This window comes from Macaca mulatta, chromosome 3, assembly GCF_049350105.2.
Source record: "Macaca mulatta isolate MMU2019108-1 chromosome 3, T2T-MMU8v2.0, whole genome shotgun sequence".
Taxonomy (NCBI): Eukaryota; Metazoa; Chordata; class Mammalia; order Primates; family Cercopithecidae; genus Macaca; species Macaca mulatta.
Genome location: NC_133408.1, coordinates 174,794,189 through 174,821,452, shown reverse-complemented (window position 1 = coordinate 174,821,452; position 27,264 = coordinate 174,794,189). Strand labels below are relative to the sequence as shown.

Sequence of the window (27,264 nt, the reverse complement as noted above, 5' to 3'; positions counted from 1 at the left end):
CATTTTTAGCTCTGCTGGGTAATGTAATCTATTTGGAACAGTTTTCCAAGTACAGCTGAAAAAAAAGTCTAGATTTTGGTGATATAAGAATGTAAATAAACACTTTTCACAAAGCATTATATGCCATGAGATTCGTGATAATGTAGAAATGGAGATAATGAATGGCAGCAAATTTGAAAGTAGAATAAAGGGCAAAGCACTATGGCTTAAGCATGGAAATGGGTTAATATAATTTCTTTGTATTTTGTAAGTTTCTGAAAATAGGTGTTTTGAGGTCAGCAGTTTAAAAGTCTGAACCTTCCAGATTAGACCTTGGACAGAGAATATTAATAGAGTATATCTTAGATCAACCTCTTGAAAAGTCACTCTTATAGTTGAACCTTGTTTTAGCCATACATAAGTCACTAAAAGTGACATGCACAGAGAAATCTTTATATATGTAATCTGTTTTTCTGTTGGGTTTTAGTCATGGCTGTAAGCCATAGGATGTCAGCTGCACAAGGTAAAACTGAGAAGTGATCTAACCAGGTTATACAAGAAATTAATGGCAGAGCTGAGAGACTTAAGTTTCATGATTTTTAGTCCAAATAGTTATAATCACATATCAAGTAATCCATGGGAAGAAAAATGGTCTTAGTGCATAATTTTAAAACTTTAGGTTTTTTTTTTTTTTTTTTTTGAGACAGAATCTCACTTTTTCTGTTGCCCAGGCTGGAGTGCTGTGGTGCGATCTCAGCTCATTGCAACCTCCGCCTTTGGGGTTCAGGTGATTCTCATGCCTCCCGACTAGCTGGGACTACAGGCACACACCACCACTAATTTTTGCATTTTTTAGTAGAGGTGTGGTTTCACCATGTTGGCCAGGCTGGTCTCGAATTCCTGGTGTCAAGTGATCTGCCTACCTCAGCCTCCCAAAGTACTGGGATTACAGGCATGAGTCACCATGCCTGGCCAAAATCTTAGGAATTTGGCAAAACTTTGAAAATGATATTCATTCATTATTTTATTAACAATTTTTTTTCTTTTTAAAGACAGCTCTGTCACCCAGGTTGGAGTGTAGTGGCACAATCATAGCTCACTGCAGGCTCAAACTATTGGTCCCAAGGGATCCTCATGCCTTGGTGTAACACATTTACAGGATGGTTGCTGCCTACTAGGGACAGTTCACTACTGCAAGGAAAAAAACCAGACATTTATTGTGGAGGTTACATTCTGGTGGGAGTAAACAAACCAATGATGATAATAAAAATGATATCACTCAGACGATAACAGCTATGAAGAGAAATCAAGTAGGGGGAAAAAAGAGAATAGGGGGTGTTGGGGGTGGGGGGCCTTGCCAGGGTTGCTCTTTTAGATGGAATGGCCAGGGAAGGCCTCTCTGGCCAGGGAGTATTTGAGCAGAGGGATGAACCACAGGATGTCTTATGGGGAGACTCTGCCAGGCAGGGTAAGCAGCAAGTACATAGACTGAGAAGTCTGTGTTATGAACTGCAGTTGAGCCTTGAACAACTTGGGGGTTAGGGGTATCATCCTCTACATAGCTGAAAATCTGCATGTAACTGTTGACCCCCCAGAAACTTAACTACTGAGAGCCTACTGTTGACTGGAACTCTTACTGATGACATAAACAGTCGATTAGCACATATTTTGTATGTTATATGTATTGCGTATTGTATTCTTACAATAAAGTAAGATGAAATGTTATTAAGAAAGTTATAAGGAAGAGAGTATATTTACTATCATTAAATGTAAGTCATCATAATGGTCTTCATCCTTGTCTTCACATTGAGTAGGCTGAGGAAGAGGAAGAGGAGGGGTTATTAACATTTTTTTTTCTTTTTAAAGACAGCTCTGTCACCCAGGTTAGAGTGTAATGGAGTTGCTGTCTCAAGGGTGGCAGAGGTGGAAGAAAATCCCTGTATACTTGGACTCATATAGTTCAAACTTGTGTTTTTCAGGGATCAGATGTATACTAGGCAGTACTATTTAGCCGAAGCTTAGCTGGAATCAGTATCATTTTAAGGTAAGAGACTTCACAGGGATTTTTTACTTGCGCAAGTAAAATTGAAATGGTTTGCTTAGGCATCCACTTTTTTTTTTTTTTTTTTTTTTAACTCTTCCTTTTTAACTTACTCTCCTATTCAAGACAGTAATATGTACTGGAAATGAAATCATTTGTCTTTAAGTTCATGTGGAAGTAAGGCCTAGAATAAACTTCTACCAAGGACTTTGTCTGAATTTTTGTTCCCCTTCCTTGTGATCTCACCAAAGAAGGTTACTGGACATGCTCCTTCTATTGCCAGCTTCTGCCTTTTGGGAAGACAGCTTTACCCTTGTGGCAACTTTTTCTCCTCTTTTTTTTTTTTTTTTTTGAGTTTGATCTAAGACTGCAGTCTAAAAGGCAGTATAATAAAAAATAGAATAAGAAAAGAGGAAAAGACAACCAAAACTCTTTAAGTGCCAACTGTGCCAAAAAGCACAATTACTTGTGTGGGAAACGGGAAGAAAGTTCGTTTTAGCAGGATGGCCAAAGGTAAGTTGTGTTAGGAGTATAATTTTGTGTAGCTATATCATTTGGATCAGAATCAAAATAGAGTCATGAAAGAAAACTATGACAAACAGAGCTGGAGAAGGCCATGAAAGAAGAGTCTTCACATTTGTGTGCTTGATAATGAAAAAGACTCCGTAACAACCACAACCTTACACGAGGGCCATCACCACCTTACAGAAAAGATACTTCTACAAGGACAGCTGCTCAGCAACTGCCTGGCTAACCTCAGACTGGCATCACTCTTGTTATTGATCTTTGTGGCTAAGGATAATCATTTTAAAAGCCAGTATGTAATCTTCCTCTTATTTTCTTTTAAAAATCTTTATCTTCCTTTACCTCCGTGACTATACACATAGTTTACTATGACATGCATATTCCGATTTGCAATGTTCCATTCCCAAATAAACGTCTTTTAGAGAGCCTGTCTCTGTTATTTAGGTTGACAATTGAGAGAGGCTTAAATGAATATATGAAGTGACTACGGCAATCAGTTACTTATGACATCATAGAACTCAGTAGTCTATGATCTTAGAGGTCTTGTAATTCGACTGAGGAAGCCATAGGAGGGCCTGGGAAGCCTGGGATAGTCTAGTAATTATCTTGGCCTTCTTCATACTATCTGGGTCTAGGATGACCTAGTACAGGGCCAAACCTCTTAAACTGTTTCCAAGCTCAGATCTTGAGACCTGTCTCAGCCAGTCAACTAACCAACACTCAGCTCAAGCGTCATTCACTTGATGGTGTCTTTTCTAGTTACTCTGTCATCGGCAGAATTAATTGTCTGTATTTGGGGGCTACGGTGAAGCTATCATTGCCCTTAGTATTTGGAAATGAGTTAGTAAGAATGCCCCCTGCCTGCTCAACCGATAATAGATAGGATAAATCATCTCAAAAGAGAACGAATAGTTTCCCAGACTCTGAGTGAAATCTCATGACAAAAAACATGAAATTGTCTTTTCCTCCCGCCAAAATCTGCCCTAACTGTGCAATGGTGAAATTCCCTTTCCAGCTCAGGGCATGTTGGCTAGAGTTGGTAACTTTTCAGTTACTAAAACAGTATCATTTTGATATTTGAGATTTGCTTCTGGTATTTGGCATTCGATTTGGCATTAAGAAGTTCATTTTTTAAAATTATACTTTAAGTTTTAGGGTACATGTGCACAACGTGCAGGTTTGTTACACATGTATACATGTGCCATGTTGGTGTGCTGCACCCATTAACTCATCATTTACAATAGGTATTTTTCTTAATGCCATCCCTCCCCTCTCCCACCACCTCCCGATAGGCCCCAGTGTTTGATGTTCCTCCCCCAGTGTCCAAGTGTTCTCATTGTTCAGTTCCCACCTATGAGTGAGAACATGCAGTGTTTGGTTTTCTGTCCTTGCGATAGTTTGCTCAGAATAATGGTTTCCAGCTTCATCCATGTCCCTACAAAGGACATGAACTCATTCTTTTTTATGGCTGCATAGTATTCCATGGTGTACATGTGCCACATTTTCTTAATCCAGTCTATCATTGATGGACATTTGGGTTGATTCCAAGTCTTTGCTATTGTGAATATTGCTGCAATAAACATATGTGTGCATGTGTTTTTATAGTAGCATGATTTATAACCCTTGGGTATATACCCAGTAAGAGGACGGCTGGGTCAAATGTTATTTCTAGTTCTAGATCCTTGAGGAATCGCCACACTTTCTTCCACAATGGTTGAACTAGTTTACAGTCCCACCAACTGTGTAAAGTGTTCCTTTTTCTCCACATCCTCTCCAACACCTGTTGTTTCTTGACTTTTTAATGATCGCTATACTAACAGGTGTGAGATGGTATCTCATTGTGGTTTTGATTTGCATTTCTCTGATGACCAGTGATAATGAGCATTTTTTTCATGTGTCTGTTGTCTGCATAAATGTCTTCTTTTGAGAAATGTCTGTTCATATCCTTCACTCACTTTTTGATGGGGTTGATTTTTTCATATAAATTTAAGTTCTTTGTAGATTCTGGATATTAGCCCTTTGTCAGATGGGTAGATGGCAACAATTTTCTCCTGTTCCATAGGTTGCCTGTTCACTCTGATGGTGGTTTTTTTTTTTTTTTTTTTTTTTTTTTTTTTTTTTTTTTTCTGCTCTGCAGAGGCTCTTTAGATCCCATTTGTCTAGTTTGGCTTTTGTTGCCATTGCTTTTGGTGTTTTAGTCATGAAGTCCGTGCAGCACACCAACATGGCACATGTATACATGTGTAACAAACCTGCACGTTGTGCACATGTACCCTAAAACTTAAAGTATAATTTTAAAAAATGAACTTCTGAATGAGCAGGAGCCAACTGCCTTGGGTCAAATATTCTGCCATTTAGCCATATGACTGTGGGCAAGTTTTTAAATTCTCTTTGATTCAATTTGTTTACCTGTCAAGGGGGGACAGTACAGTAGTGCCTGTCTTGTAGGGTTGTGAGGATTGGGTGAGTAACATATAAGTTCTAAGCACTTACACGTTACATCAGGGAGCAGGTTAGAGCCACCATTCTCCTCAAGACATGGGGAAGTGGTTTTTAAAGTGTGGTCTGTGAGACCCTAGTTGAGAAACCCTAGTGAACTTGATAACTAATTTCTGTAATTTGAAAAAACCTCAAAGCACCCGTGTTACTAATGTTGGCAGGTGTGATGGTTAATACTGAATGTCAACTTGATTGGATTGATGGATACAAACTATTGATCCTGGGTGTATCTGTGAGGGTGTTGCTAAAAGAAATTAGCATTTGAGTCAGTGGTCTGGGAAAGGCAGACCCACCCTTAATATCTGGATGGGGACAATCTAATCAGCTGCCAGCATGGCGAAAATATAAGCAGGCAGAAAAATGTGAAAAGAGAGACTGGCCTAGACTCCCAGCTTACATCTTTCTTCCACGCTGGATGCTTCCTGCCCTCAAGCATCGGACTCCAAGTTCGTCAGTTTTGGAACTCAGACTGGCTCTCCTTGCTGCTCAGCCTGCAGATGGCCTATTGTGGGACCTTGTGATCATGTGAGTTAATACTTAAAAAACTCCCCTTTATAGATTTTATATAAACTATTCCATTAGTGTGTCCCTCTAGAGAACCCTGACTAATACAGCAGGAACTAGACATATACAAGATAGCATTTCATTATTCTAATAAAAGCATGTTAGAATGAAAGAGTGCTAGGTAAGGTTGAAAACTGGCTAAGAAACTAATCGTGTGTTCTGTAGGATTGTGGTACTTTTGCATAATTTTTGGTATATTCAGTAAGAGAAGATTGAATTAAGGTTCCTTATCTAGGTAGAAATGACCCATTGGGCCTTCCAAAATCTATTTTAATGAAACATTTTTTGAAAATCCTATTTCAAGATAGTAAAAGCCATCACTACTAAGAGCATGTCATGGCAAAACTCTGCTATTAAATCTGCATTGGAGGCCAGGTATGATGGCTCATGCCTGTAATCCCAGCACTTTGGGAAGCCGAGGTGGGCAGATCACTTGAGGTCAGGAGTTCAAGACCAGCCTGGCCAACATGGTGAAACCCCATCTCTACTAAAAATACGAAATTTAGCTGGGTGTGGTGGCACGTACCTGTAGTCCAAGCTACTCAGGAGGCTGAGGCAGAAGAATCACTTGAACCTGGGAGGCGGAGGTTGCAGTGCAGGGAGCTGAGATGGTGCCACTGCACTCCAGCCTGGGCAACAGAGCAAGGCTCCATCTCAAAACAACAACAACAACAACAACTGGCATTAGAGTGATGTAAGAAGCCAGTGTTCTTTATGGAGCTGAGATTCAGGGCTGAGTTGATACATGAACTATAAATTTAGTAATACAAAATGTCACAAAATTAACCTCTTATAACTCTAGAAACTTAACAGAAATTGACAGCAGCACATCTAGCAAAGTTTATAAACTGAGTTGCTTGTGAAATCATCTTATCGCTTACCAAGCACTGTTATGTGTAGTGGTAGTGCGTACACTTCTGGGGGCATAAAAAACGTTCAGGCAAATATTTTTCTTCTTTGATTACCCCAGGCTGATGTATTCTCTCTTCCCTCTAAATGTTGACAAGTATATACTACATAATTCTTTGACAGTTATGTGCTAGAGCCTTGTGATACTTTATCTCTTAAATTCTTGAATTGTTACTCAGTATTTTGTAACTTTTCTCATCTTTACCATTGATCATTTATTTCCTTGCGAGAATACTAGAATTGTTCCACAGAGTGGAGCTAGGTGGCAACCTGTGTGAAGACCAGATAACTTTAAATTCACCTTAGTTTTAGGAGGCAGCTCTCTGAAGACCCAACCAAAGCTAGAAGTAGTTTACCTAGCCCTCATTCTTGGCAGTTAGCAGGTTCTGACTTCTTTTCCTCTAGCCCAATTGTATTTCCAAAGATCTAGCTCAGCCTCTCAGCTGCCACTTGTAGATCAGCATATGCTCTGAGGCAGCAGCAGCCCCGGCATGAACAAGAAAGAAAAAGTCATATAGTACAGGTGGCGCATAGCTAGGATACTATTAAATACAAAGATATCAGTAATTACATTAAATATGAAAGGACTAAATATTCCTGTTGAAACTCAGAGATCACCAGATTGGATTAAAACCCAAACCATGTGATTATTGTTAAAGACACGTATCTAAGACTAAAGGATATAAATGAAATTTAAGGGATGGAAAAAATAATATGATGCAAGCCCTAGTCAAAAGAAAGCCACCATAGTAATTTTAAGAATAGAAAAAAATAACTTTAAGGCAAAAGTCTTTGCACAAATAGATGGTCACTTCATAGTGATCTTTAGCTAAAGATTTAGAATCATTATATCTTCCTAGTGAATTGAATATCTCACCTAAAAATAACCTTAAAATATGGAAAGCAAAATTAACAGAATTACAAGGAGAGATAGACAAATCCATAATCGTAGTGGGAGCTTTTTCACTTTCCTTTCTCAGTAACAGATAAGGAAAAAATCAGTAGGATATAGAATATTAGGACACAATTAATAGACTTGACATAAATAGACACTGTACTAAAATCAAGCCCTTGTTAGTTATCTGCTAATGCCAATGGAAGAACACAAATTTAGGATTGAGATCTTTTTTTCTTATCCATTCTTCCACTTGGAGCATACATACAAACAAAGGTAGGAAAAAACCTTTAATACAGACCTGTTTTGACATCACAGAAGACACTAATATGTTTTCAAGCTCTTATCCTGAATATACATATTGTAAAATTAATTTCCATTCACCTCTAATCTTACCAGTTTGGTATTGGTATTACAGATTGTATTCTTTACATTGCTTAATTTTGCAAATTGATTTTGATAACAACTATATTATTGTCTATACTTATCACACTTCTTGTTAGGACACAGAAATAAAAATACTATTTTTTTTATAGTAACTTAGTTAATTGTGTCAATCTTGTAGGCAGGGTTGAGGGAACTGTTCAGGAGCTTCGAACTCACAGTTTAAAACCTTTATGAGAACTTCAGATTTCAGACCAATTAGTGCTACATAAATATGCAAAATTACCATGAAAAAATAACTTTGGATTCCCATGTAATCACCAGTGCCTTGCAAGTAGTAAGTATTCTACAAATGAATGGTTTATATTAAATGGGTGTTTCTATATAAGAGATACTACCTTTGAGAAAACAGTACTGCCCATCTTAGGAGCCAGAGGGCTGGTATGTGACAACGTTGGCAATGAGAAGGAGGATGGAGGGACAATCGATAGTTACTTTTTTTTGAGACAGGGTCTTTGTCACCTAGGCTGGAGCACAGTGGTGCTATCAGGGCTCACTGTGGCCTCGACCTCCTGGGCTCAAGTGATCCTCCTGCCTCAGGCTCCCGAGTATCTGGGACTACAGGTGTATGTCACCATGCCTGGCTTTTAAATTATTTTGTACAGAAAGGGGTCTTGCTATGTTGCCTGGGCTGGTCTTTGTGGGTGGCAAGCAACCCAGGTGCCAAGGCAAGAGATCGAGGGCATGAGCTGTTCCAGTATAATAAAATATATAAAATAAGAAGTTATATTAGACATAGATCATAGATATGATTCTATATGAATATCATTAATCATTAGTTTGTAGCAATTACTCTTTACTCCAATATTAGAATAATCCTTGCTCGACAATTATAACCTAGAAAAAACCAGGACATACAGAGATAGGAGTTGAGGAGACATAGTGAGAAGTGACCAGAAGACAGGAGTGCGAGCCTTCTGTTATTCCCGGGCAGGGCCACCAGAGGGCTCCTTGGTCTAGCGGTAACGCCAGCGTCTGGGGAGATGCCCGTTGCCAAGCAGACCGTGGTCTAGTGGTAGCGTCAGTGTCAAGGAAAAACATCCGCTACTTAGCAGACCGGGAAAGGGAGTCTGCCTTTCCCTGGAGGAGAATAGAGAAGACTCTACTCCTCCACCTCTTGTGGAGGGTCTGACATCAGTCAGGCCCGCCCGCAGTTATCCGGAGGCCTAACCCTCTCCCTGTGATGCTGTGCTTCAGTGGTCACGCTCCTAGTCCGCCTTCATGTTCCATCCTGTACACCTGGCTCTGCCTTTTAGATTACAGTAGCAAATTAGTGAAAGTTAAAAGTCTCCGATATGCAGAAATAATGGCGTAAGCTGTCTCTCTCTCTCTCCTTTCTTTCTCTCTGTCTCGGCTACCAGGCAGGGAAGGGCCCTCTGTCCAGTGGACACGTGACCCACGTGACCTTACCTATCATTGGAGATGGCTCACACTCCTTACCCTGCCCCTTTGTCTTGTGTCCAATAAATATCAGTGCAGCCTGGCATTCGGGGCCACTACCCGTCTCCGCGTCTTGGTGGTAGTGGTCCCCCGGGCCCAGCTGTCTTTTTTTTTTTTATCTCTTTGTCTTGTGTCTTTATTTCTACAATCTCTCGTCTCCACACACGGGGAGAAAAACCCACTGACCTAGTGGGGCTGGACCCTACAGGTCTTGAACTCCCGGGCTCAAGCAATCCTCCTGCCTCCCAAAGTGCTGGGATTACAGGCGTGAGCCACTGTGCCCGGACGATAGTTTCTTTTAGGAAGGATTTGCAAAATTCCTCTTCAACCTTTTCCATACATGTTTGGTCAGTTGTCAACATAAGACCAATTTTCTGTATTTCGTTAGATAATTAAAAAATATGAAAATGCTTTTCTTCTTTAAAGAGTGAAACCAAGACTCAACCTGAAATACAGGTTTTACTGTGCCATAATCTTTATTACAATAGACACACCTCTCACTATCAATATTGTACATAAAAATAAGTGAGGCAAAGACATTTTGCAGGAAGGAATTCCATTTATTGTGGATGCATTTTCACAATATATGTTTATTGGAGCGATCAATTATCAGTGAAAAATATGAAGTGTTTATAAAGTTTTAGGAATGGCAGATTCACAGAACATGCTAGTCAGCTTGCAGTTTTACCTCATAAAGATAACAGAGAATTATAGTCAAACCAGTAAACAAGGAATTTACTTTTCAAAAGATTAAATCCAAACTGAACAAAATTCTACCCTAAAACCTAACTCCATCCAAATATTGGAATAAAAGTCAGCAGTGATACATTCTCTTCTGAACTTTAGATTTTCTAGAAAAATATATAACAGTGATCAGGAGAAGCTCTTGTTCAAAAGTACAGCAAAGCAATGTTACCTCACCATAGGCCTTAATTCAAACTTTGATCCATTTCACTCCAATGATGGGAGTCAATGCTACCTGGGACATTTGTATTTGTAAATTCTGATTTAGCTTATTGTAAACTTGTGCCTACTCTGTCATGAGTGTTTGACTTCTGCATTCTTCATGGCTTTCCTTCCTTTGGCCTAGGTTTGCTAAAGCTAGAATATTCAACTGCTCTTTACAAACTTCTGAGGAAGATAGACTTTGTAACGCAGGGGTCACTTCTCATGCCAGCCCTGCCCTGGTTAGCTCTTCTGAAGGAATACTGCAGATAAGAAAATAGTTATTTGGGAGGCTTCCTCAGTGTGGTAGGAATTGAGACTAACACAATTTTGGTTAAGTCCACTGAGGTATGAGTTTATATAACTCCACTGTACATATCCAGCTATACCAGAACATTTTTGCCAAGCCACTGGAGGGCTCTTTCATTATCTACTGTGAAGAATAAAGACTTAGAGGCTATAATAAGATCTGGATTGTGTGTGTAAAAATCATGAGTTAAAAAAGACTTGGGGGAGAAAGTAAAACTAGTAGAAGTTACATATAATTTTGAAATTTCACCACATTGTCAACTTACTACAAGTACCAATGACAAATAAATGTAGAAAAGTTTAATTTAAAGAAATGTTTCAGAGTATATAAAGATCAAAGTACTGTCATGACTCCTCAACACTGGATTTTGCTCACTTCTCTGTTTGCAGACATTTAGCCAAAGGTAGTCTTTGTGAGACTCATGGAATTTCAGTCTGTACAATATTGGTACTAAATTTCTTGTCTTTCAATTTTAGAAAAGGAAGAGACCTTATGACCTATTGTGAACTTCATTGTTTCTAATAAGTAGGCTTTGAGCTTGGTCGAGATGATAACATTAATAAAATTCACACTGGACTTCAAGAATGCATTTAATTATAAACTAAATACTATGTCTTTTAGAAAATTTCAACTCCTTGTGACACTTCTAATCTCTCTTCTTTTCAATACTTTCTTCTTATAGGTCATCAGGCATTGAAAACATATTGATACCTATCTGCCATGTTTCTGTTGGCAAATATGAAATATTAATATAATATTGTGATTCTTTAATTTTTCAAAAGCTGTGATATTGGCTAGTTACAATGACATACTACTAAATATAATAGTCTAGAACATAAAAAAGCATTCTACCATTAGTGTGTTTGTATATGTGTATGCACATACATACATACATGAGTTATCTAAAATGTGGTTCAGGCTACTATCACTACCAAAGAAATCCACAAAACAACCAACCTAAAAAATCAGTACCACTGTCAGCTAACATAATAATGTAATTTAGATATGAATCATCAGCATGAAAAAAAGTAATACCTTAACAGTACATTTCCTTTTTTTTTTTTTTTTTTTTAAGACAACCATTACTGCAGTATTTCAAATCTGAAATGGGTTACTTTCAAAAAGTGTTACAATTGCCTACTAAGATAATTTCTTCCATGCTTTATTATAAAGTGCAGAAACAACATGACTTCTGTATTTAAAAAAACAAAAACTACGGTTCATTTTTCTAGATACTGCACACATTCCGCAGGCAATTTTAAACTTGGATCTTCTGTTGACTTCAGATGTGGTTGGTATCACTGTTCAGACACAGAGTTACGATGATCAGTAGAAAAGTCTCTATTTCACAGCATGGGTTTCTTTAGAAACAGGCTCCTGTGCAAAGGCAGTACTTTTACCATGAACATCTCTAGACTGTGATTATTAAATATAGTGATAATATACATGGGTTTATTGGGATATTGAAAAATAAAAGAAAATGAACCCAATTTAGTAAATCAACATAAATACAAAACAGAGCAAATTTGCCCTCTACAACTGAGCTCGTCCCGCGTCTTGAGCTTGGGTTCTTTCTTGAACTGTCTCAAACCTGCCAAGAGAAGAGAAGTTGAAATTGACAGCTTGCAGTGTGAAACTGACAGCCTGCAGTGTTTCAGGCAGACAGTTTTTAGAGTCAGAAGAAAAAGGAATAAAAGTATGGCAGGAATAAATATTTATGAAAGGGAGGATTATTACTGGCATTCCATTCAAATATGATCTTTTATTTTACTTTTTTTATTTTTTTGAGACAGAATCTTGCTCTGTCACCCAGGCTGGAGTGCAGTGGTGTGATCTCAGCTCACTGCAACCTCTGCCTCCCAGGTTCAAGCAATTCTCCCATCTCAGCCTCCTGAGTAGCTGGGGATTACAGGCGTGCACCACCATGCCTGGCTAAGTTTTGTATTTTTGGTAAAGACGAGGTTTCCCATATGTTGGCCAGGCTAATCTTGAACTCCTGACCTCTAGTGATCTGCCTGCCTCAACCTCCCAAAGTGCTGGGATTACAGTTGTGAGCCACTGCGCCCGGCTGGATCTTCTTTTATTTTATCCTTCCTTCTGATTTTTTTCACTTCCCTCTTCCTGTCTTTCTCCTTTATGTTCTCTTTTCCTATCTTAACCTTTCGCCTTGCTCATAGCATTTAGAGTCAGGTAAGTTGCTTTGTTTTTTTCATTTTTAAACTCTACCATAAGAGCCAAAAATCTAGTGTGTATTCTAGAACAGGCACAAGCGACTGAATAGCTCGGTGAGGGCCACATCAATGTATGATGGTGAAGGAGGATGTTTATCTTTAGTTTTCTCCCATTTTTAATCTAGCAATCTCTATTTTCTCCCTCCTATTCTTATACCCCTACCCCACGAGACTTATCTCACCTGTAGTCCTATTCTTATACCATTCTCTCCCCCTCAGCTAGTTGCTAAAATTTTTTGCCAAGCTATTAAGAAATCTTAAAGTGTTGTGAATTCAAATTTTCAAGGGTGTTCACTGTATTCATTTCTAAGGAATGACTGAGTAACAAGAAATGAGTTTGACATTTTGGAGCAAAAGAGCTACCTAATCTGCTACCTCATAAACTCAGTTCTGCGTCTGGTGGTTATATTATTACTAGTGTAGAAAGAGGTTAGTGGCATGTGAAAACTCACACTGTCACCCTCCTACCTTGTACTGCCTGCATAACTAGTGCTACATAACTCCAGGGAGTACCATTCATGTTTGTATGTGAGTGGTGGTCTCTGAGTCTGACCATTTCACATCATCTTTGTTCTACTTTCCAGAGCTCTGGCTAGGAGGAATGTTATCCAGAGATACTTCATTATACTGGTGACGATGGTCTATAGCGAGCTGACATCCCCTTTTCAGGGACTCATTCTGGGACTCATAAACACTGGGACTGCCATTCTGAGAGGTCAGATACCTCTCAGAGGTCTGAGAAGAGAACCTTCTGCTGTCAACGTTCCTCCCACGGTGGTGTATGGAGAATGTCTTCCTGGGAACCTTTCCATGGGTTTGTGCTACTTACACCGCATGGCTGACAAACCTGCAATGCGCTAATAGAATAGGCCAGAGTGGTCATAAAGGCTTAGGTCAACAAGTTCATTCTTTGTTTAAAAAATAACAAAAAAAAAGTTCTTTTCTCCCCTGCCACCAAGAGAAAATTATAGAAGGAATTGACAACTATACATTTTCTCCTCAATAGCATCCTAAAAGAAAGTACCATGTATAATGGTTAAAATGCAGGCTTAGATCAGACTGCTGGAGTATCAATGCAGGCTATGCTACTTATTCACTGTGTGACTTTGAGAAAGTTACTTCATCTTTCAGTGCCTCATTTTTCTCAGCTGCAAAATGAGAATGATACACTACTTACCTCACGTGGTGACTGGAGGATCAAATGAAATAATGGAGGGTAAGAAGGCAGAAGATTGTCTAGCATACAGTGGGGTGCTCACTTAGCGCTAGTAGTTTGCAATGTGATAATTACCAGCAGGTACTTTTCATATGTGTAGCAATGACTTAGAAAGGCTAGTGAATTTCAATGGAATAAAAGCGCAATGCGTAGCTAATAGTGAAGGTGGGGTAACATGTTTAGGTAGCTGCACCAGAACTAAGAACATGTAGAAAGTAGGAAAGGGAAGGTAATTCTCTCACTGCAGTGAATTGTAGTGATTCTCTTGCTGCCTTTGATGCGCTCTTTAGTCCTGAGTTTGCTTAAGAAGTGCTTCTGTTTAAATCAGCCCATAAGCAGCCTGTTCTAACCTTGCTTATTGTCTGTCTCCAGTTTCTTCCTTTTTAATTTTCTTTTTATTGAAGAAGACTAGGTCTATTACTTGAAATGGGGAAAGGCTACAGTTGGGAGTTGAATGAGCTCATTGTACCACAAAGGGTCCCATTTGCAGTCTGAGCATCATTTAGATGTTCTTCAGAGCCTCCTTTCTGAAGAATGACCATATCCTTTGACCAGAAGACTAAAAGTAAGAGGAGCCCAGTCATTCTTAGCCATTCATTTTCATAGGGTATTAAATGGTTGCCTTACTCTTGAATATTATTTTAATTTTTTTGCCATAGCAACCCTGAGTCTTAGGCTGCTGGCAGTGGCAATATAATCTAAAATGGTTCCAGAAAGCAGTTTTGGAAACACTCAGGGAGACAGATGTTTTCCCCAAGTGATCTTTAAATGACTGTGGCACCAAGCTGGGACGTTGTAAGGAAACGTAGACCATAGTATCCCATACAGGCTTCTGCTGCCAACGTTCCTACCACTGTGATGTATTGAGAATGTCTTCCTGAGAACCATTCCATGGATTTGGGCTGTTGATGTTGTATGACTGACAAACTTGCAATGCACTTTTCCTTTCACTGTGTTATGTACTGGTCTTTTAGACACTGATGAGTGTGCAGGCAAAGATCGGTAGATCAGCGATATTTCTCATCTGACTCCAGGACATTATACTACAGCATACATCAGGAAAACAAACCTCCAAAATATTAGTCCTCCCAATGGATTACCTTAGTGGGGGAAGTGACCTTATCCACAGATTGCTTTTCCCAGAGGTTCCGCTTGCTGGATACATCTCCTGGTCTCAAGTCCTGATAAAGAGAAAGCAGAAAAACATCGATAGGTGGCCATTTATATTTTCCAGCCAGCTCTAAATAAATGGCCACATCTATTGTTTATTTGAATCAATTTGTTGCTTAATACACTTTACCCCAGTGATCTGAAATGGAATTGAAAGGACCATCAGCTGTTGTTTGATTTTTTTTTTTTTTTTTTTTTGAGACAGAGTCTCACTCTGTCGCCCAGGCTGGAGTGCAGTGGCGTGATCTTGGCTCACTGCAACCTCCGTCTACTGGGTTTCAAGTGATTCTCCTGCCTCAGCCTCTTGAGTAGCTGGTATTACAGGTGTGTGCCACCATGCCTGGCTAATTTTTTTGTATTTTTACTAGAGATGGGGTTAGCTGTTGTTTGATTTTATATAGACCGTGACATGTCTTATGATATGAGAATGGGCTGGAACTATAGCCTCTGGGTCCTTGCCCTTTACCAAGGACTTACTGTTTATTGATCAGTAAAAGTGAAACAGGAGCATGTTTAAAATAATGTAGCCTCATTTTAAATTTCTGCACTCTTACAAGTGAACAGATCATAGGTTATTTAAAAATAACTAATTTGGGGTTTGATAAACATTTCCTGACTCACAGATGAACTCAATTAGTACTCACCTCTTTTCCCCCAGCCCTTACTACTTTAGTGCACACCAGCCTGACTGCCAACTGCCCACATGGCACTTCTCTGCCTAGGGACATTCTCTGGGTACAGATGCCTGTTTTGCCTGCCCAGGAGGCAGGCTGGAAAGTTCAGAGAGTTATTATAACATCTCCAGGAGCAGTCCTCAATGGCTGGCTGGGGAATGTTGGTGCAATATTATTTCTCAGGCTCACTCGCCTCAGCTTGGGTAACCCTGAAGTATGTGTTATCTGGTGGCTTCCAGGATTTCCTCCGTGGGATTAAGGTTTAACAGCCCATGTGGGGACTTGCTTAATAACACCTTCTTTGCGGGCTGCCTTCTCCCAACCTCACACCCTGTAGTGTTTTCTTCACCTCCATGTAAACAACTTGCTCTGGAATCACTATCTTGGGATCCGCTGCCGGGTAGCCCAAACAAAGTCACTTTTCTTTCTTCTTTTTGTTGTTTGAGACAGAGTCTTGCTCTGTCACTGAGGCTGGAGTGCAGTGGCATGATCTCGGCTCACTGCAACCTCTGACTCCTGGGTTCAAGCAATTCTCCTGCCTCAGCCTCCCGAGTAGCTGGGATTACAGGCACAAGCCACCATGCTCAGCTAATGTTTGTATTTTTAGTAGAGACAGGGTTTCACCATGTTAGCCAGGATGGTCTCGATCTCGTGACCTCATGATCTGCCCGCCTCAGCCTCTGAAAGTGCTAGGATTGTAGGCGTGAGCCACTGTGCCTGGCCACAAAGTCCCTTTTCTAGCAGCACCTCCCTCACCCTATATCATTTTGTGTCTCCTGAGGGGCAACTGGGTAATTCAGAAGTGGATCAGTAGAACCCCGCAAATATAAACATTCATCACAAATTGAACCCATGCGAGAAGATGACAGTTGATGACATGTGTAAGAACATGTGGAAATCTTGGGATGGAAACACTAAAATATGATCGATAACAGTTATATAGCTTAGAGTCTTTATTTACTACCTCATAATTAATTTCATTTGGATAAGGAACCAAATTTCTGTTTCAATTTACTTTTCTCCCAGCATTTGCTTATGTTAGTACTTGGCAAAAGGTAGTGTGTAGAAAATAAATGTGTTTTACTGAAATAGTAATGCTTATTTTGGCAAACCCTTTTCTCAGGAGGAAGGCAAAGCTAACAGCAATTGCATTTACCCATGGACACTGATCTAAATGGACATATTTCTGATAGATAGTATTGAGATTGTAATACCGAAAATGCATAGTTAAATGATACCATGTGAAGCATTTCAGATTTGCCTAAACCTTACTGAGTTTCTGGATTTCCTCTGTGGCATGAATTCCTGATATTCTATTAGAGAGTTACACCTATTTAACTTGGAGCCATTAAGCAACAAATCAGATTATTTTTGTAGAATTCCACTACATTTGCCAGCGTAGGTGGAAGTTGCCAAACTGTCTGGAAGACTGTTTTAAAATTTTGGAAACTATAATTAGGAACATGCTGAGGGAAGCTCTGGAAAGCAGCTATTATCGCTTTGTTTATTTGACTCACATGAGACAAATATTTTTCCTTCTCATGCATGTTCTCCTACCTAAGAAAATGGATTGCACTTCCCATAAATCCTGCCGATGAATCTTTCAAGATCACTTAAAGAGTTTAAAGAGTCCTTTTAAGAAAATATTAACATCCGAGTTATAAGTTGGCATTTTAAATCAAAGGGGAAATATAAATGGAATTACCTGACCAGACTACATTTTAGAGAAAGACCCACTCCGGAAGAAGAGGGAGAAATGAAGGCAGGAGAAGCAGGTTTCCAATCAACCAGAGACCAAAAAGTGAGGAACAGAAGATCAGCTGAGAAAGACATTGTTGGGTTTTTTTTTTTTTAAACAAAAAGAAAGACAAATTAGCTTTTTAATTGCTGTGTAACATGTAGTTTAGACACAAAGAATAGACAAACCAGCTAAAACAGACATACTCAGAATTGAATTGCAGTTACAAAGTTACACTGAAATCTTATAAATTCTACCCATAAATAGCAAGGGACATCCCAGTAGCAATCTGGTGTATTTACAACATTGATTTCATAGAACTTTCTTCCATCTGGTTTTCATTTGGGAAGCCATGCCAGTCTCCAAAATCTAATGGGAAGAAGGATGTCACTAAAATCTATACTAACTGCCATGTTCTTCTTTCCTTTTCTTCTCCACCCTCTAGGGGGTGATCTAGCAAGTCACATACTAATAAGTAGGTAAAGCAGGCAATGATTTTGTAATTTCTCTGCAATACTTTTTTTTTTTTTAGGAGGCTGTCAGTAACCCCAGAACATGGTGTATGTTTTGTTTTGTTTTGTTGTGGAAACCTGGATACAGTTATACCTGTCATAATAATAACTGAATTTTATATTTTTAACCTCATTAGGATGTCATACAGATGATGGTAAACTTTTAAGTTTACAAGTTCAAGTGCCAATAAAAGAATAGGGGGCAAGTTCTGGATCAATGTTTTGAGTATAATCTGCTACAAAAATGAAAGATTGCAAATATCATAAATGTGCAAAAATTAGCATCTCCTCCAAATATTCCATACTTATCAAAGAGGGAAACATAGATCTTTCTCTCCTTACTTACTATCTTGAGAGTTCCTCAGTAGGTCCATTGACTGCCTTGGTTTTTATATGTATATTTGGGGGAGAGGGTCCTTAAATTTCATTAGGTTTTAAAGGGGTTCATAATTCAAAAAGGGTTAATAATCACTGGTATGGAACCACAAAACTTATATACACTGCCATGGCTTCATTTTGTTTTTGAAAATAATTTCTACTCCTTATGTTACCAGAGATGCTTGGAAAACTTGAGGCACTAAAGAGCACATAACTTTTGGGTCTAGGCTCTTGCCTCAACTGTATCCTTTTATAAACCCCCATTCTTGCACCTATTGAGAAGGGGAGGAAAAGTTGCTTTTTTCAGTGTGTGAAGATTTTCTAATTGTAAATTGGGTTGACATTAGTTTATACCTCCTGTGAGCCTTTATGCAAAGAATCTCGGGGTGTATATTAATTAAATGGTTCAAAGAGTTGTGTCCAAGAAGGATTTGCAAACATTTCCATTTCTTCCTTTTTAAATTGGAAAGTGACAAAAGTCAGTGACTTTGGATATTATATCTGGAGCCAACAAATGCAATTAAATGGCATGGAGCCAATGGATGCAATTAAATGCACAGAGGCCTAGGATTGGAAAGTTTTTCTTCTTCCTCTAGAATGTAGGATTATGACAGTGGACTCTCAGCTCCCTTGAGCACCAACAAAGCTATAAAACCAACTTAACAGCGAAAGCTCAGCAATATACAGTGGGGAGCTTGATACTTTTTCTTATTATAATGACAAATGCCAGGCAATTGTCATATACATTCAACGAAAAAGGTGAAAAGAAATGTATCTTTAGTAAGATAGCTGCACTTAATAAATTAAGAAAATTTTAAATTCTCAAAAACATCATTCATAACCAGTTTTTCTAGTTTCCAGTTTTATGACTTTCCTGAGGAGGTGTTGACAACACAATTAGACCAATTATTTCAACAACTACCCAATAACTGCATTTTTGTGCCAAGTTATAAAAACTAGGGAAATTGAAACATATGGGTTCCCAATAGGCAACATACATATTCTGTTGGGAATAAGTTTAGGGGTGCTCTTGACAAACAACTATCCAAAATGATTTGACCTTTCATTTTCAAACTTCTATCTAGAATCTATAGAATAGAAGCTAAACAAATAGACGAGTAAAGGGTCTAAATTCGAACTGCCTCAATATTCTAGCTGATTCCTTCTCTCAGTTAGGGTGTAGAGGTGATTATTTGGTTCCATTTTACCCTCTGAGTAACTGCGATGCAGCTTCTTAGAAGAGCTGTAAATCTGAACACTTTCCCGTTTGTTATTCATCCGGGAAAGCAAAGAACAGGAGCACTGCCATTCCTAGGTAAACAGAACAACTGCTTGTTTTCTTCCGCTGATAGAAGCTGGGAGATCAAAGAAACTCAGAAAAACCTGAAGGTACTTACAGAAGGTTTGGGAGCAGGTGACTTGTTTCCATCTGGGGTTTTAGTTAGCCATTCATTGATGCGGCTAGAAACCCCTACCTTCAAGCCAGCAGTTTCCTACAAAGGGACAATCATCCAAAATATTAGAGAATGAAGTAAACTTTACCTGGGAAGGAATTTTCAAAGCAAATTCAAAATATCAGTAAGTATAATTTCACATAACCATAAACCTTAACACTTGATATTTACAGAATATGTCATCTGGTTTTCTTTCCCTTGTAACTCGCCCCACTCCAACTTCAAGGGTGGACGTTTCAGCTCAGGCACTTTATTTGGAGTACAATGGCCGAGGCTTAGTACATCATGCAACCTCAGGAACACACTCTCTCTGAGCTTGCTTTTGTGGTCATTGCAAAACAAAATACAAATTGCACCTTCTTCGCTGCTTTTCTTATTTACTAGTGTGATTCCCAAATCACAATCAACATGCAAAAAACATGTGCCCCTCTACACTTAAAAGACAAAAATCAGACGCTTACCTTATTTGGTGTGCCTGCTGCAGTGGGGGATGAAAACACATTCCCTTTCTCCCACATACTCTTGATATTGCGCACACCTTCAGCAGGAACAGGAAGATCCGAGGCTGCCGGCTTTGTAGGTTTTGAGCTTTTTGTTCCCTGAAATTTGTGAGTTATTTTTAGGATTGGTGCTGGGAAGTTTGTTCTCATAAAATTACAGGGAGTTTGTCTTCCTCAACATTATCATCTTAAAAATTCGTTGTGTAAACACCTTCACCAAAAATGAGAGTGATAATTTGTGTTGTAAAACTTTATCCTGATGACATATGTCCCTCAAAATAAACCATCACAGCTAGATCAGAGGATCTTTCAAAAATGAAATATGCTTTTTTTGGACACCATTTATTGTGAAATTGATATTCTACTTTGTTTCTTCAACAGATACTTTTTTTTTTTTTTGAGACAGGGTCTTGCTCTGTCACCCAGGCTGGAGTGCAGTGGCACAATCAAGGCTCACTACAGTCACAACCTCCAGGGCTCAAGTGATCCTCCCACTTCAGCTTCCCGAGTAGCTGGAACCATAGGCCTCTATTTTGTAGAGAAAAAAATGAAAAAATTAGCCAGGCATAGTCCCTATGTTGCCCACGCTGGTTTCGAATTCCTGGGCTCAAGGGATCCTCCTGCCTTGGCCTCCCAAAGTACTGTGACTACAGGCATGAGTCACCACACCTGGCCTCAACAATACTTCTTAAATGCCTACTGTATGAAGGGCACTTTGCTAGGCTCTGGGGACACAATGGTGCTCAAAACAAGACAGTTGGGAGGCTGAGGCAGGAGAATCGCTTGAACCTGGAATGCAGAGGTTGCAGTGAGCCGAGATCGCACCATTGCACTCCAGCTTGGGCAACAAGAGCGAAACTCCGTGTCAAAATAAATAAATAAATCAATAAAATACAAAAACCAACAAACAAACAAACAGAAAACAAGAAGACAGCTGCAGTGGGCTTATATTTTAATAGAAAGGAAAGATAGTAACTAGTTATACAAGTATTTATTTCACATTGTGCCAAGTGCTATGAAAAATAATGATGTGCCATAAAGCATGGCACACAATCAGGGGGCAGTACTTAGTTTGGGGGTGCAAAGAAGGTTACTCTGAGGAAGTGACATTTTAAACCAGATCTGACAGAAGACTTGAAAGTGGCGAAGTAAACAGGAGCAGCAAACTCCATTCCATGCAGAGGTAACAGCATGTGCAAAACTCCTGAGGCAGGAAAGTGCTGAAAGAGATACCCCTGCATGGGAAATATATTAGAAGGAGGAAAGAATGAATGTAAGTAAGAAAGAAGTGTATTCAAGACACTCTGCCAGCAGTAATGAAGGCCATACCCCAAATGGCTCGAGTTTCTCCTCCAGTCCTGCCCTGTGGCCTGTGCCTATGTTCAAGAAGGCACAGCCAGGATGAGTGGTACCATTATGAGGGGCCATGGCATAAAGAATGATCTCACTGGACTATGCAAAGTTTAAAGCTCCAGTCTTGTTTTCATTACACCTATTAGTGCTATGACCAACTCAATCACAGAAAATAAAGATCTGCAATCTGTTTTATATTTTAGTGGACATTTAGTCTTGTAAATCACATCTTTAGTGTTAGGACTTGACTATTCCTTTGATAAATCATCGGATGCCTCTCTTTCTTATTCCCTCATATCATCTGTAAACTATTATATGTGTATCTCCACTCTACAATATAAAGAAGAAGAAAAAATAAAATCAAACTGATCCAATTACTTCATAGCAGGTGCTCTGATGTGCAAGAGGCTAAAACCATTGACTAAAGTCTACACAAAGGAGAAAAAAGCAGGATCACATCTTGATCAATGACACCTTCCTTCTTGGCGCTTTGGTATTGGGAAATACACATTTCCAAATAGAATAAAACCCCCAGGTCAGTTGGGTGGGGGAAAAAAGGTGGAGTAGATAGACACATAAAACTGTGTCCTTCAAATATAAAACAATCAGTTTGAAATTGATGATGATTAAACTTGGGTTGGCTATCATCTTTATATTACATTATACTATTTTTATTTGATAATAAAAGGTTTTTATAAACAGAGGATTAAGTAAGATTGTGAGAGACCTATTCAAACCCCATATGGGAACATATTTTATAAGGAATTAGGGATATTGAAAATATACATGTGAATGTATAAAAAATATAGTTAAATACTGGCCAGGCACGGTGGCTCATGCCTGTAACCCCATCATTTTGGGAGGCTGAGGAGGGCATATCACCTGAGGTCAGGAGTTTGAGACCAGCCTGGCCAATATGGCAAAACTCTGTCTCTACTAAAAATACAAACAAACAAAAATTAGCTGGGCGTGGTCATGGGCACCTATAATGACAGCTACTCAGGAGCCTGAGGCAGGAGAATCGCTTGAATCCGGGAGGTGGAGGTTGCAGTGAGCCAAGATGGCGCCATTGTACTCCAGCCTGGGCAAAAAGAGTAAAACTCCGCCTCAAAAAAGAAAAACAAAAACAAAAAAGAACATATATATATATATATATATATATATATATATATATATATAAATAAAAAATACCAATAAACCCATTTGTTTAAAAAAACCGTTTTCATTAAACAATATTCAGGCTGAAAGTAGAAAGTAATTTATTTAAAACTCTTCTAAAATTTATCTTTATTACCATATTTCTTAGAACTTAGAATTTCAAAGTGTAATAAATCATTCGGCTTTGGGACGTTTTCATTAAACAATATTCAGGCTGAAAGTAGAAAGTAATTTATTTAAAACTCCTCTAAAATTTATCTTTATTACTGTATTTCTTAGAACTTAGAATTTCAAAGTGTAATAAATCTAACACTATCGAGGGCCGGGTGTGATGGCTCACATTCGGCTTTGGGACGCCAAGGCGGGCGGATCACTTGAGGTCAGGAGTTCGAGACCAGCCTGGCCAACAGGGTAAAACTCTGTCTCTACTAAAAATACAAAAATTAGCCAAGTGTGGTGGTGGGCCCCTGTAATCCCAGCTACTTGGGAGGTTGAGGCAGAAGAATTGCTTGACCCTGGGAGGCGGAGGTTGCCATGAGCCAAGTTTGCCACTGCACTCCAGCCTGGGCATCAGAGTGAGATTCCATCTCAAAAAAAAAAAAAAAAAAAAAAAAAATTCTAACACTCCTAGGGCTATTGGACTTGATTATTGTCCTAAGTGTTTTTATGATCTTCTGTGTAGTCAGAATCTATTTCTGTTCAGCGGGATCATAACGCTGAGGACAATTCTCACCTCAATTGCACTGGTATACTGCTCCAGTCTGCTGTCAATCTTGGAGACTACTGCTGCTTGATGGGTCGATTTGACACCACTGCTAAAAAAGTAAACACATACATATAAAAATATGAGAGAGAATCTTCCCATACATATGCTAGCTGATTAGTTCAACTGAACCATCAACCATATTTACCTTTTCTGCACAGACTTATTCAAAAATTCTGCTCGCTCTTCTATCTAGGAATTGCAAAAGAAAATAAGCCCAATTAATATTTCAAGCTTATAAGCAGTGTTTCTCAGCCCAGGCCAATATCATCCCTGAACCTGTTAAATAAACACCAAAGAGCATATAAGGGTATTTGAGTTACTGTGCATAGATCTGCTAGAAAGCAAAACTACATATAAGGTATTTGGTAGTGAGATTTGGGGGAATGAAGGTAGGATTGATACAGGATAGAGAAAATGTGTAAAAAAAAATATCAAGTTTTCAAGGCAAAATAAAGACCAGACAGAAATGGAATAAAAAATGCCTCTAAAACCATATAAATCAGTGGCAAAATAATTGAATTTTAAGACTAACATAATTGGTTGGGCACTGAGGCTCACACCTATAATCCTAGCACTTTGAGAGATCAAGGCAGGCAAATAACACTTGAGGTCAGGAGTTCAAGACCAGCCTGGTCAACAAGGGGAAACCCTATCTCTACTAAAAAATACAAAAATTAACTGGATGTGGTGGCATGTGCCTGTAGCCCCAGCTACTTGAGAGGCTGAGATGGGAGAATTGCTTGAACCTGGGAGGGAGAGATTGCAGTTAGCCAAGACTGTGCCACTGCACTCCAGCCTGGGTGACAGAATGAGCATCTGTCTCAAAACAAACAAAACAACAACAAACTTAAATAATTTTTTCAAAAATACACACTGTTACCCTTTAGGATGTATTTATTAGAGACATACCATGCTATTTGAGTTAACAAAATTTTCCCACAATGTTTTAACTATGTATTTGGTATGTAACAGGATTGAATAACTAGAAAATGTGAACTAGTCCCTTATTGCTTAACCTGATTTCCTACCTTGACAAGGGTCAATGTTCAAGCCTATTGTTGAACTTCATTAGCCGTGGAACGTAAAAGATGGGATGCAGGTAGAATGAGGATGGGGCACAGCTCATCTGTAATGGCTGAGGCTTCCCACAAAGCCCCTCTTAACCCAAGTGTGAAATTAGGAAACAAGCCCAGAGAAACAGGGGTGGACATAGAAAAAATCAGCAGTTCAGTAGTCTTTGATGAATTCTTTTTTTTTTTTTTTTTAAAGCTAGGAACTTTTTGCTACAACCGAAGCTGCTAAATCAAACATTATATTTTACTGAAACTGTATCACTTAAATTTAGATGGTGGCCATAAGCAAATATTTGTTGAATCCATGCCACAGCCAACTCCAGACTAGAAATATCCTCTGCCACCCATGACTTATCAATACCATGAGCAAATACCTTCTTTGCTTATGACTGCATGTGCCAAAGCACAGGCACGCTGAAAAGTTTCATTTTGTTCCCTGTTCAGGACAGTCAAGAAATCTACTAGATTATAATTGCCCTAGGCTAGTATGTTTGAGTGGCCCCTTGTCTCAGTGAGTCTCGGTTAATATGAGAAATTACCATAGACTGGATGATTTAAAACAACAAGCATTTCTCACAGTTCCGAAGACTGGGAAGTCTAAGATTAGGTTGCCAGCATAGTTGGGGTCTGCTGAGAGCTCTCTTCATGGTTTGCAGATGGCCACCTTCCTGCTGTGTCCTCATATAGCACAGAATAGAAAGGGAGCAAGTAAGGTTCTGTGTCTCTTCTTAAAAGGGCACTAATCCCATTAAGGGGGCCTCCACCCTCATGACCTAATTGTTTTCCAAAAGTCTCACCTCCTAATACCATCTTATTGAAGGTTAGGATTTCAACATATGAATTTTGAGGGGATACACACAATTCTCCAAGATGTGAGGGGTTCTTTCTGACCCAGACTGGTCTGGGATTCATGAGCAATTAATAAGTATCACAGAGTTTTTCTTTTGAAAACATGCTTCCTCTCTAATATCAGTTGAATAGCACTTTTATAGATATTAGTAAGAGCATTTCATTCCTTCTGATGATTTCCTACAAAGACAAAAGCAAACTCTTACTTAAAAACCTTTATGCAAAAAAAGTACTATAAGTAGTGCTGAGTTTATGGGATATATAAAAAATCTATAAAGTAATCTTATTTTTCTGATTTTAATTATAAACTTAGAATTATATTTCTGTAGAAAAAATTCCAAGGTGAGTAAGGTGAAATAGTTTAGAACCATGCAATGCACTGGCACTTTTAATAAATATTACCCATCCGTCCATCCGTCTGTCCATCCATCCATCCATCCATCCATCCATCCATCCATCCATCCACCCACCCACCCACCTATCCTATTTTTATCCCTGACAGCCTGTCAGCCAATTAGCCAATATATTATATATTGAGTACCTTCTATATAAAATTGAATACTAATAAATAGAATAGTGCTATTGATCAAATTGTGTCCCCCTAAAAAGCATGTGTTGAGGCCCTAACCCCCGATGTGATTGTACTTGGAAATGGGGCCTCTAAGGAAGTAATTAAGGTTAAATGAGATCGCAGCAGTGGAACTCTGATCCTACAGGATTATTATCACTACAAGAAGAGACACTAGAGAGTGCACCCGCTCTCCTTCCACCATGTGAAGACACAGTCAGAAGGCAGCCATCTGCAAGCCATGAAGAGGGCTCTCATCAGAAACTGAATCTGCTCGCACCTTGATCTTGGACTTCCAGCCTCCAGGACTGTGAGAGATACATTTCTAGTGTTTAATACATCCAGTCTATGGTATTTTGTTATGGCAACCTGAGTAAACTAAGATAGACAAGGTCTTATTCTTTTTCTTTTTTGAGACAGAGTCTCACTCTGTTGCCAGGCTGGAGTGCAGTGGTAGAATCTTGGCTCATTGCAACCTCTGCCTCCTGGGTTCAAGTGATTCTTCTGCCTCAGCCTCGAGTAGCTGGGACTACAGATGCGTGCTACCACGCCCAGCTAATTTTTGGTCACCATGTTGGCCAGGATGGTCTCAATCTCTTCACCTCGTGATCTGCCCACCTCGGCCTCCCAAAGTGCTGGGATTACAGGCGTGAACCACTGTGCCCGGCTGACAAGGTCTTATTCTTTAAGGAACACAGAATTTAGTAGGGAAGACTAATACAGTATATAAAATAAAATATTTAAAAATTAACAGCAGGTACAATAGTAAAGAAAAAAATGCTGTGTGTATAAGAGAAGTAACTATCTGGGGGAGTTGGAGAAGGCTTTTCAGTAGTGTTGATATTTGAGCTGAGATTAGTAGTTTCTGGTTTACACAGTTTCAGAAATGAGTTTATGAAAGTGAGGAAGGAAGTGCATGGCTTAGCCAGGAAAGGGCATTTCTGGCAAAGCAAGCACATGTACAAAGATTTGGAGAGCCATAAGGCACGCAGCGTGGTGAGACTGAAGGATAAAGAAAAATTCAGTGTGGTGGGAGGACAGAGGCACCGCAGAAGGGGATAGCGGAGGTGAGA

General features: G+C 39.2%; 1 protein-coding gene and 1 long non-coding RNA gene across 51 annotated transcripts in view; one reads left to right on the top strand and one right to left on the bottom strand.

The window, feature by feature from the left end:
• LOC106997680 (uncharacterized) overlaps positions 1-27,264 on the top strand; it is a 103,688-nt gene that overhangs the window by 559 nt on the left and 75,865 nt on the right. Inside the window, exons 2-3 of the long non-coding RNA XR_013415622.1 lie at positions 1,959-2,023; positions 13,367-13,596. This is a non-coding gene — a long non-coding RNA (uncharacterized LOC106997680). The remainder of the gene's footprint in view (positions 1-1,958; positions 2,024-13,366; positions 13,597-27,264) is intronic.
• Positions 9,836-27,264, bottom strand: part of CALD1 (caldesmon 1) — a 271,434-nt gene continuing 254,005 nt past the window's right edge. For 25 of the 50 annotated variants that reach the window (XM_077997402.1, XM_077997390.1, XM_077997408.1 and 22 more), the window contains 6 exons: positions 23,847-23,890; positions 23,669-23,750; positions 20,386-20,523; positions 19,868-19,963; positions 15,099-15,179; positions 9,836-12,142 (listed from right to left, as the gene is read on the bottom strand). In XM_077997402.1, the coding sequence (XP_077853528.1) occupies positions 12,137-12,142; positions 15,099-15,179; positions 19,868-19,963; positions 20,386-20,523; positions 23,669-23,750; positions 23,847-23,890 (447 nt within the window). In that variant the 3' untranslated portion in view covers positions 9,836-12,136. Of the gene's footprint in view, positions 12,143-15,098; positions 15,180-17,547; positions 17,663-19,867; positions 19,964-20,385; positions 20,524-23,668; positions 23,751-23,846; positions 23,891-27,264 lie in introns of all 50 variants that reach the window. The other 25 variants (XM_077997412.1, XM_077997413.1, XM_077997387.1 and 22 more) reach the window with 5 other exon arrangements.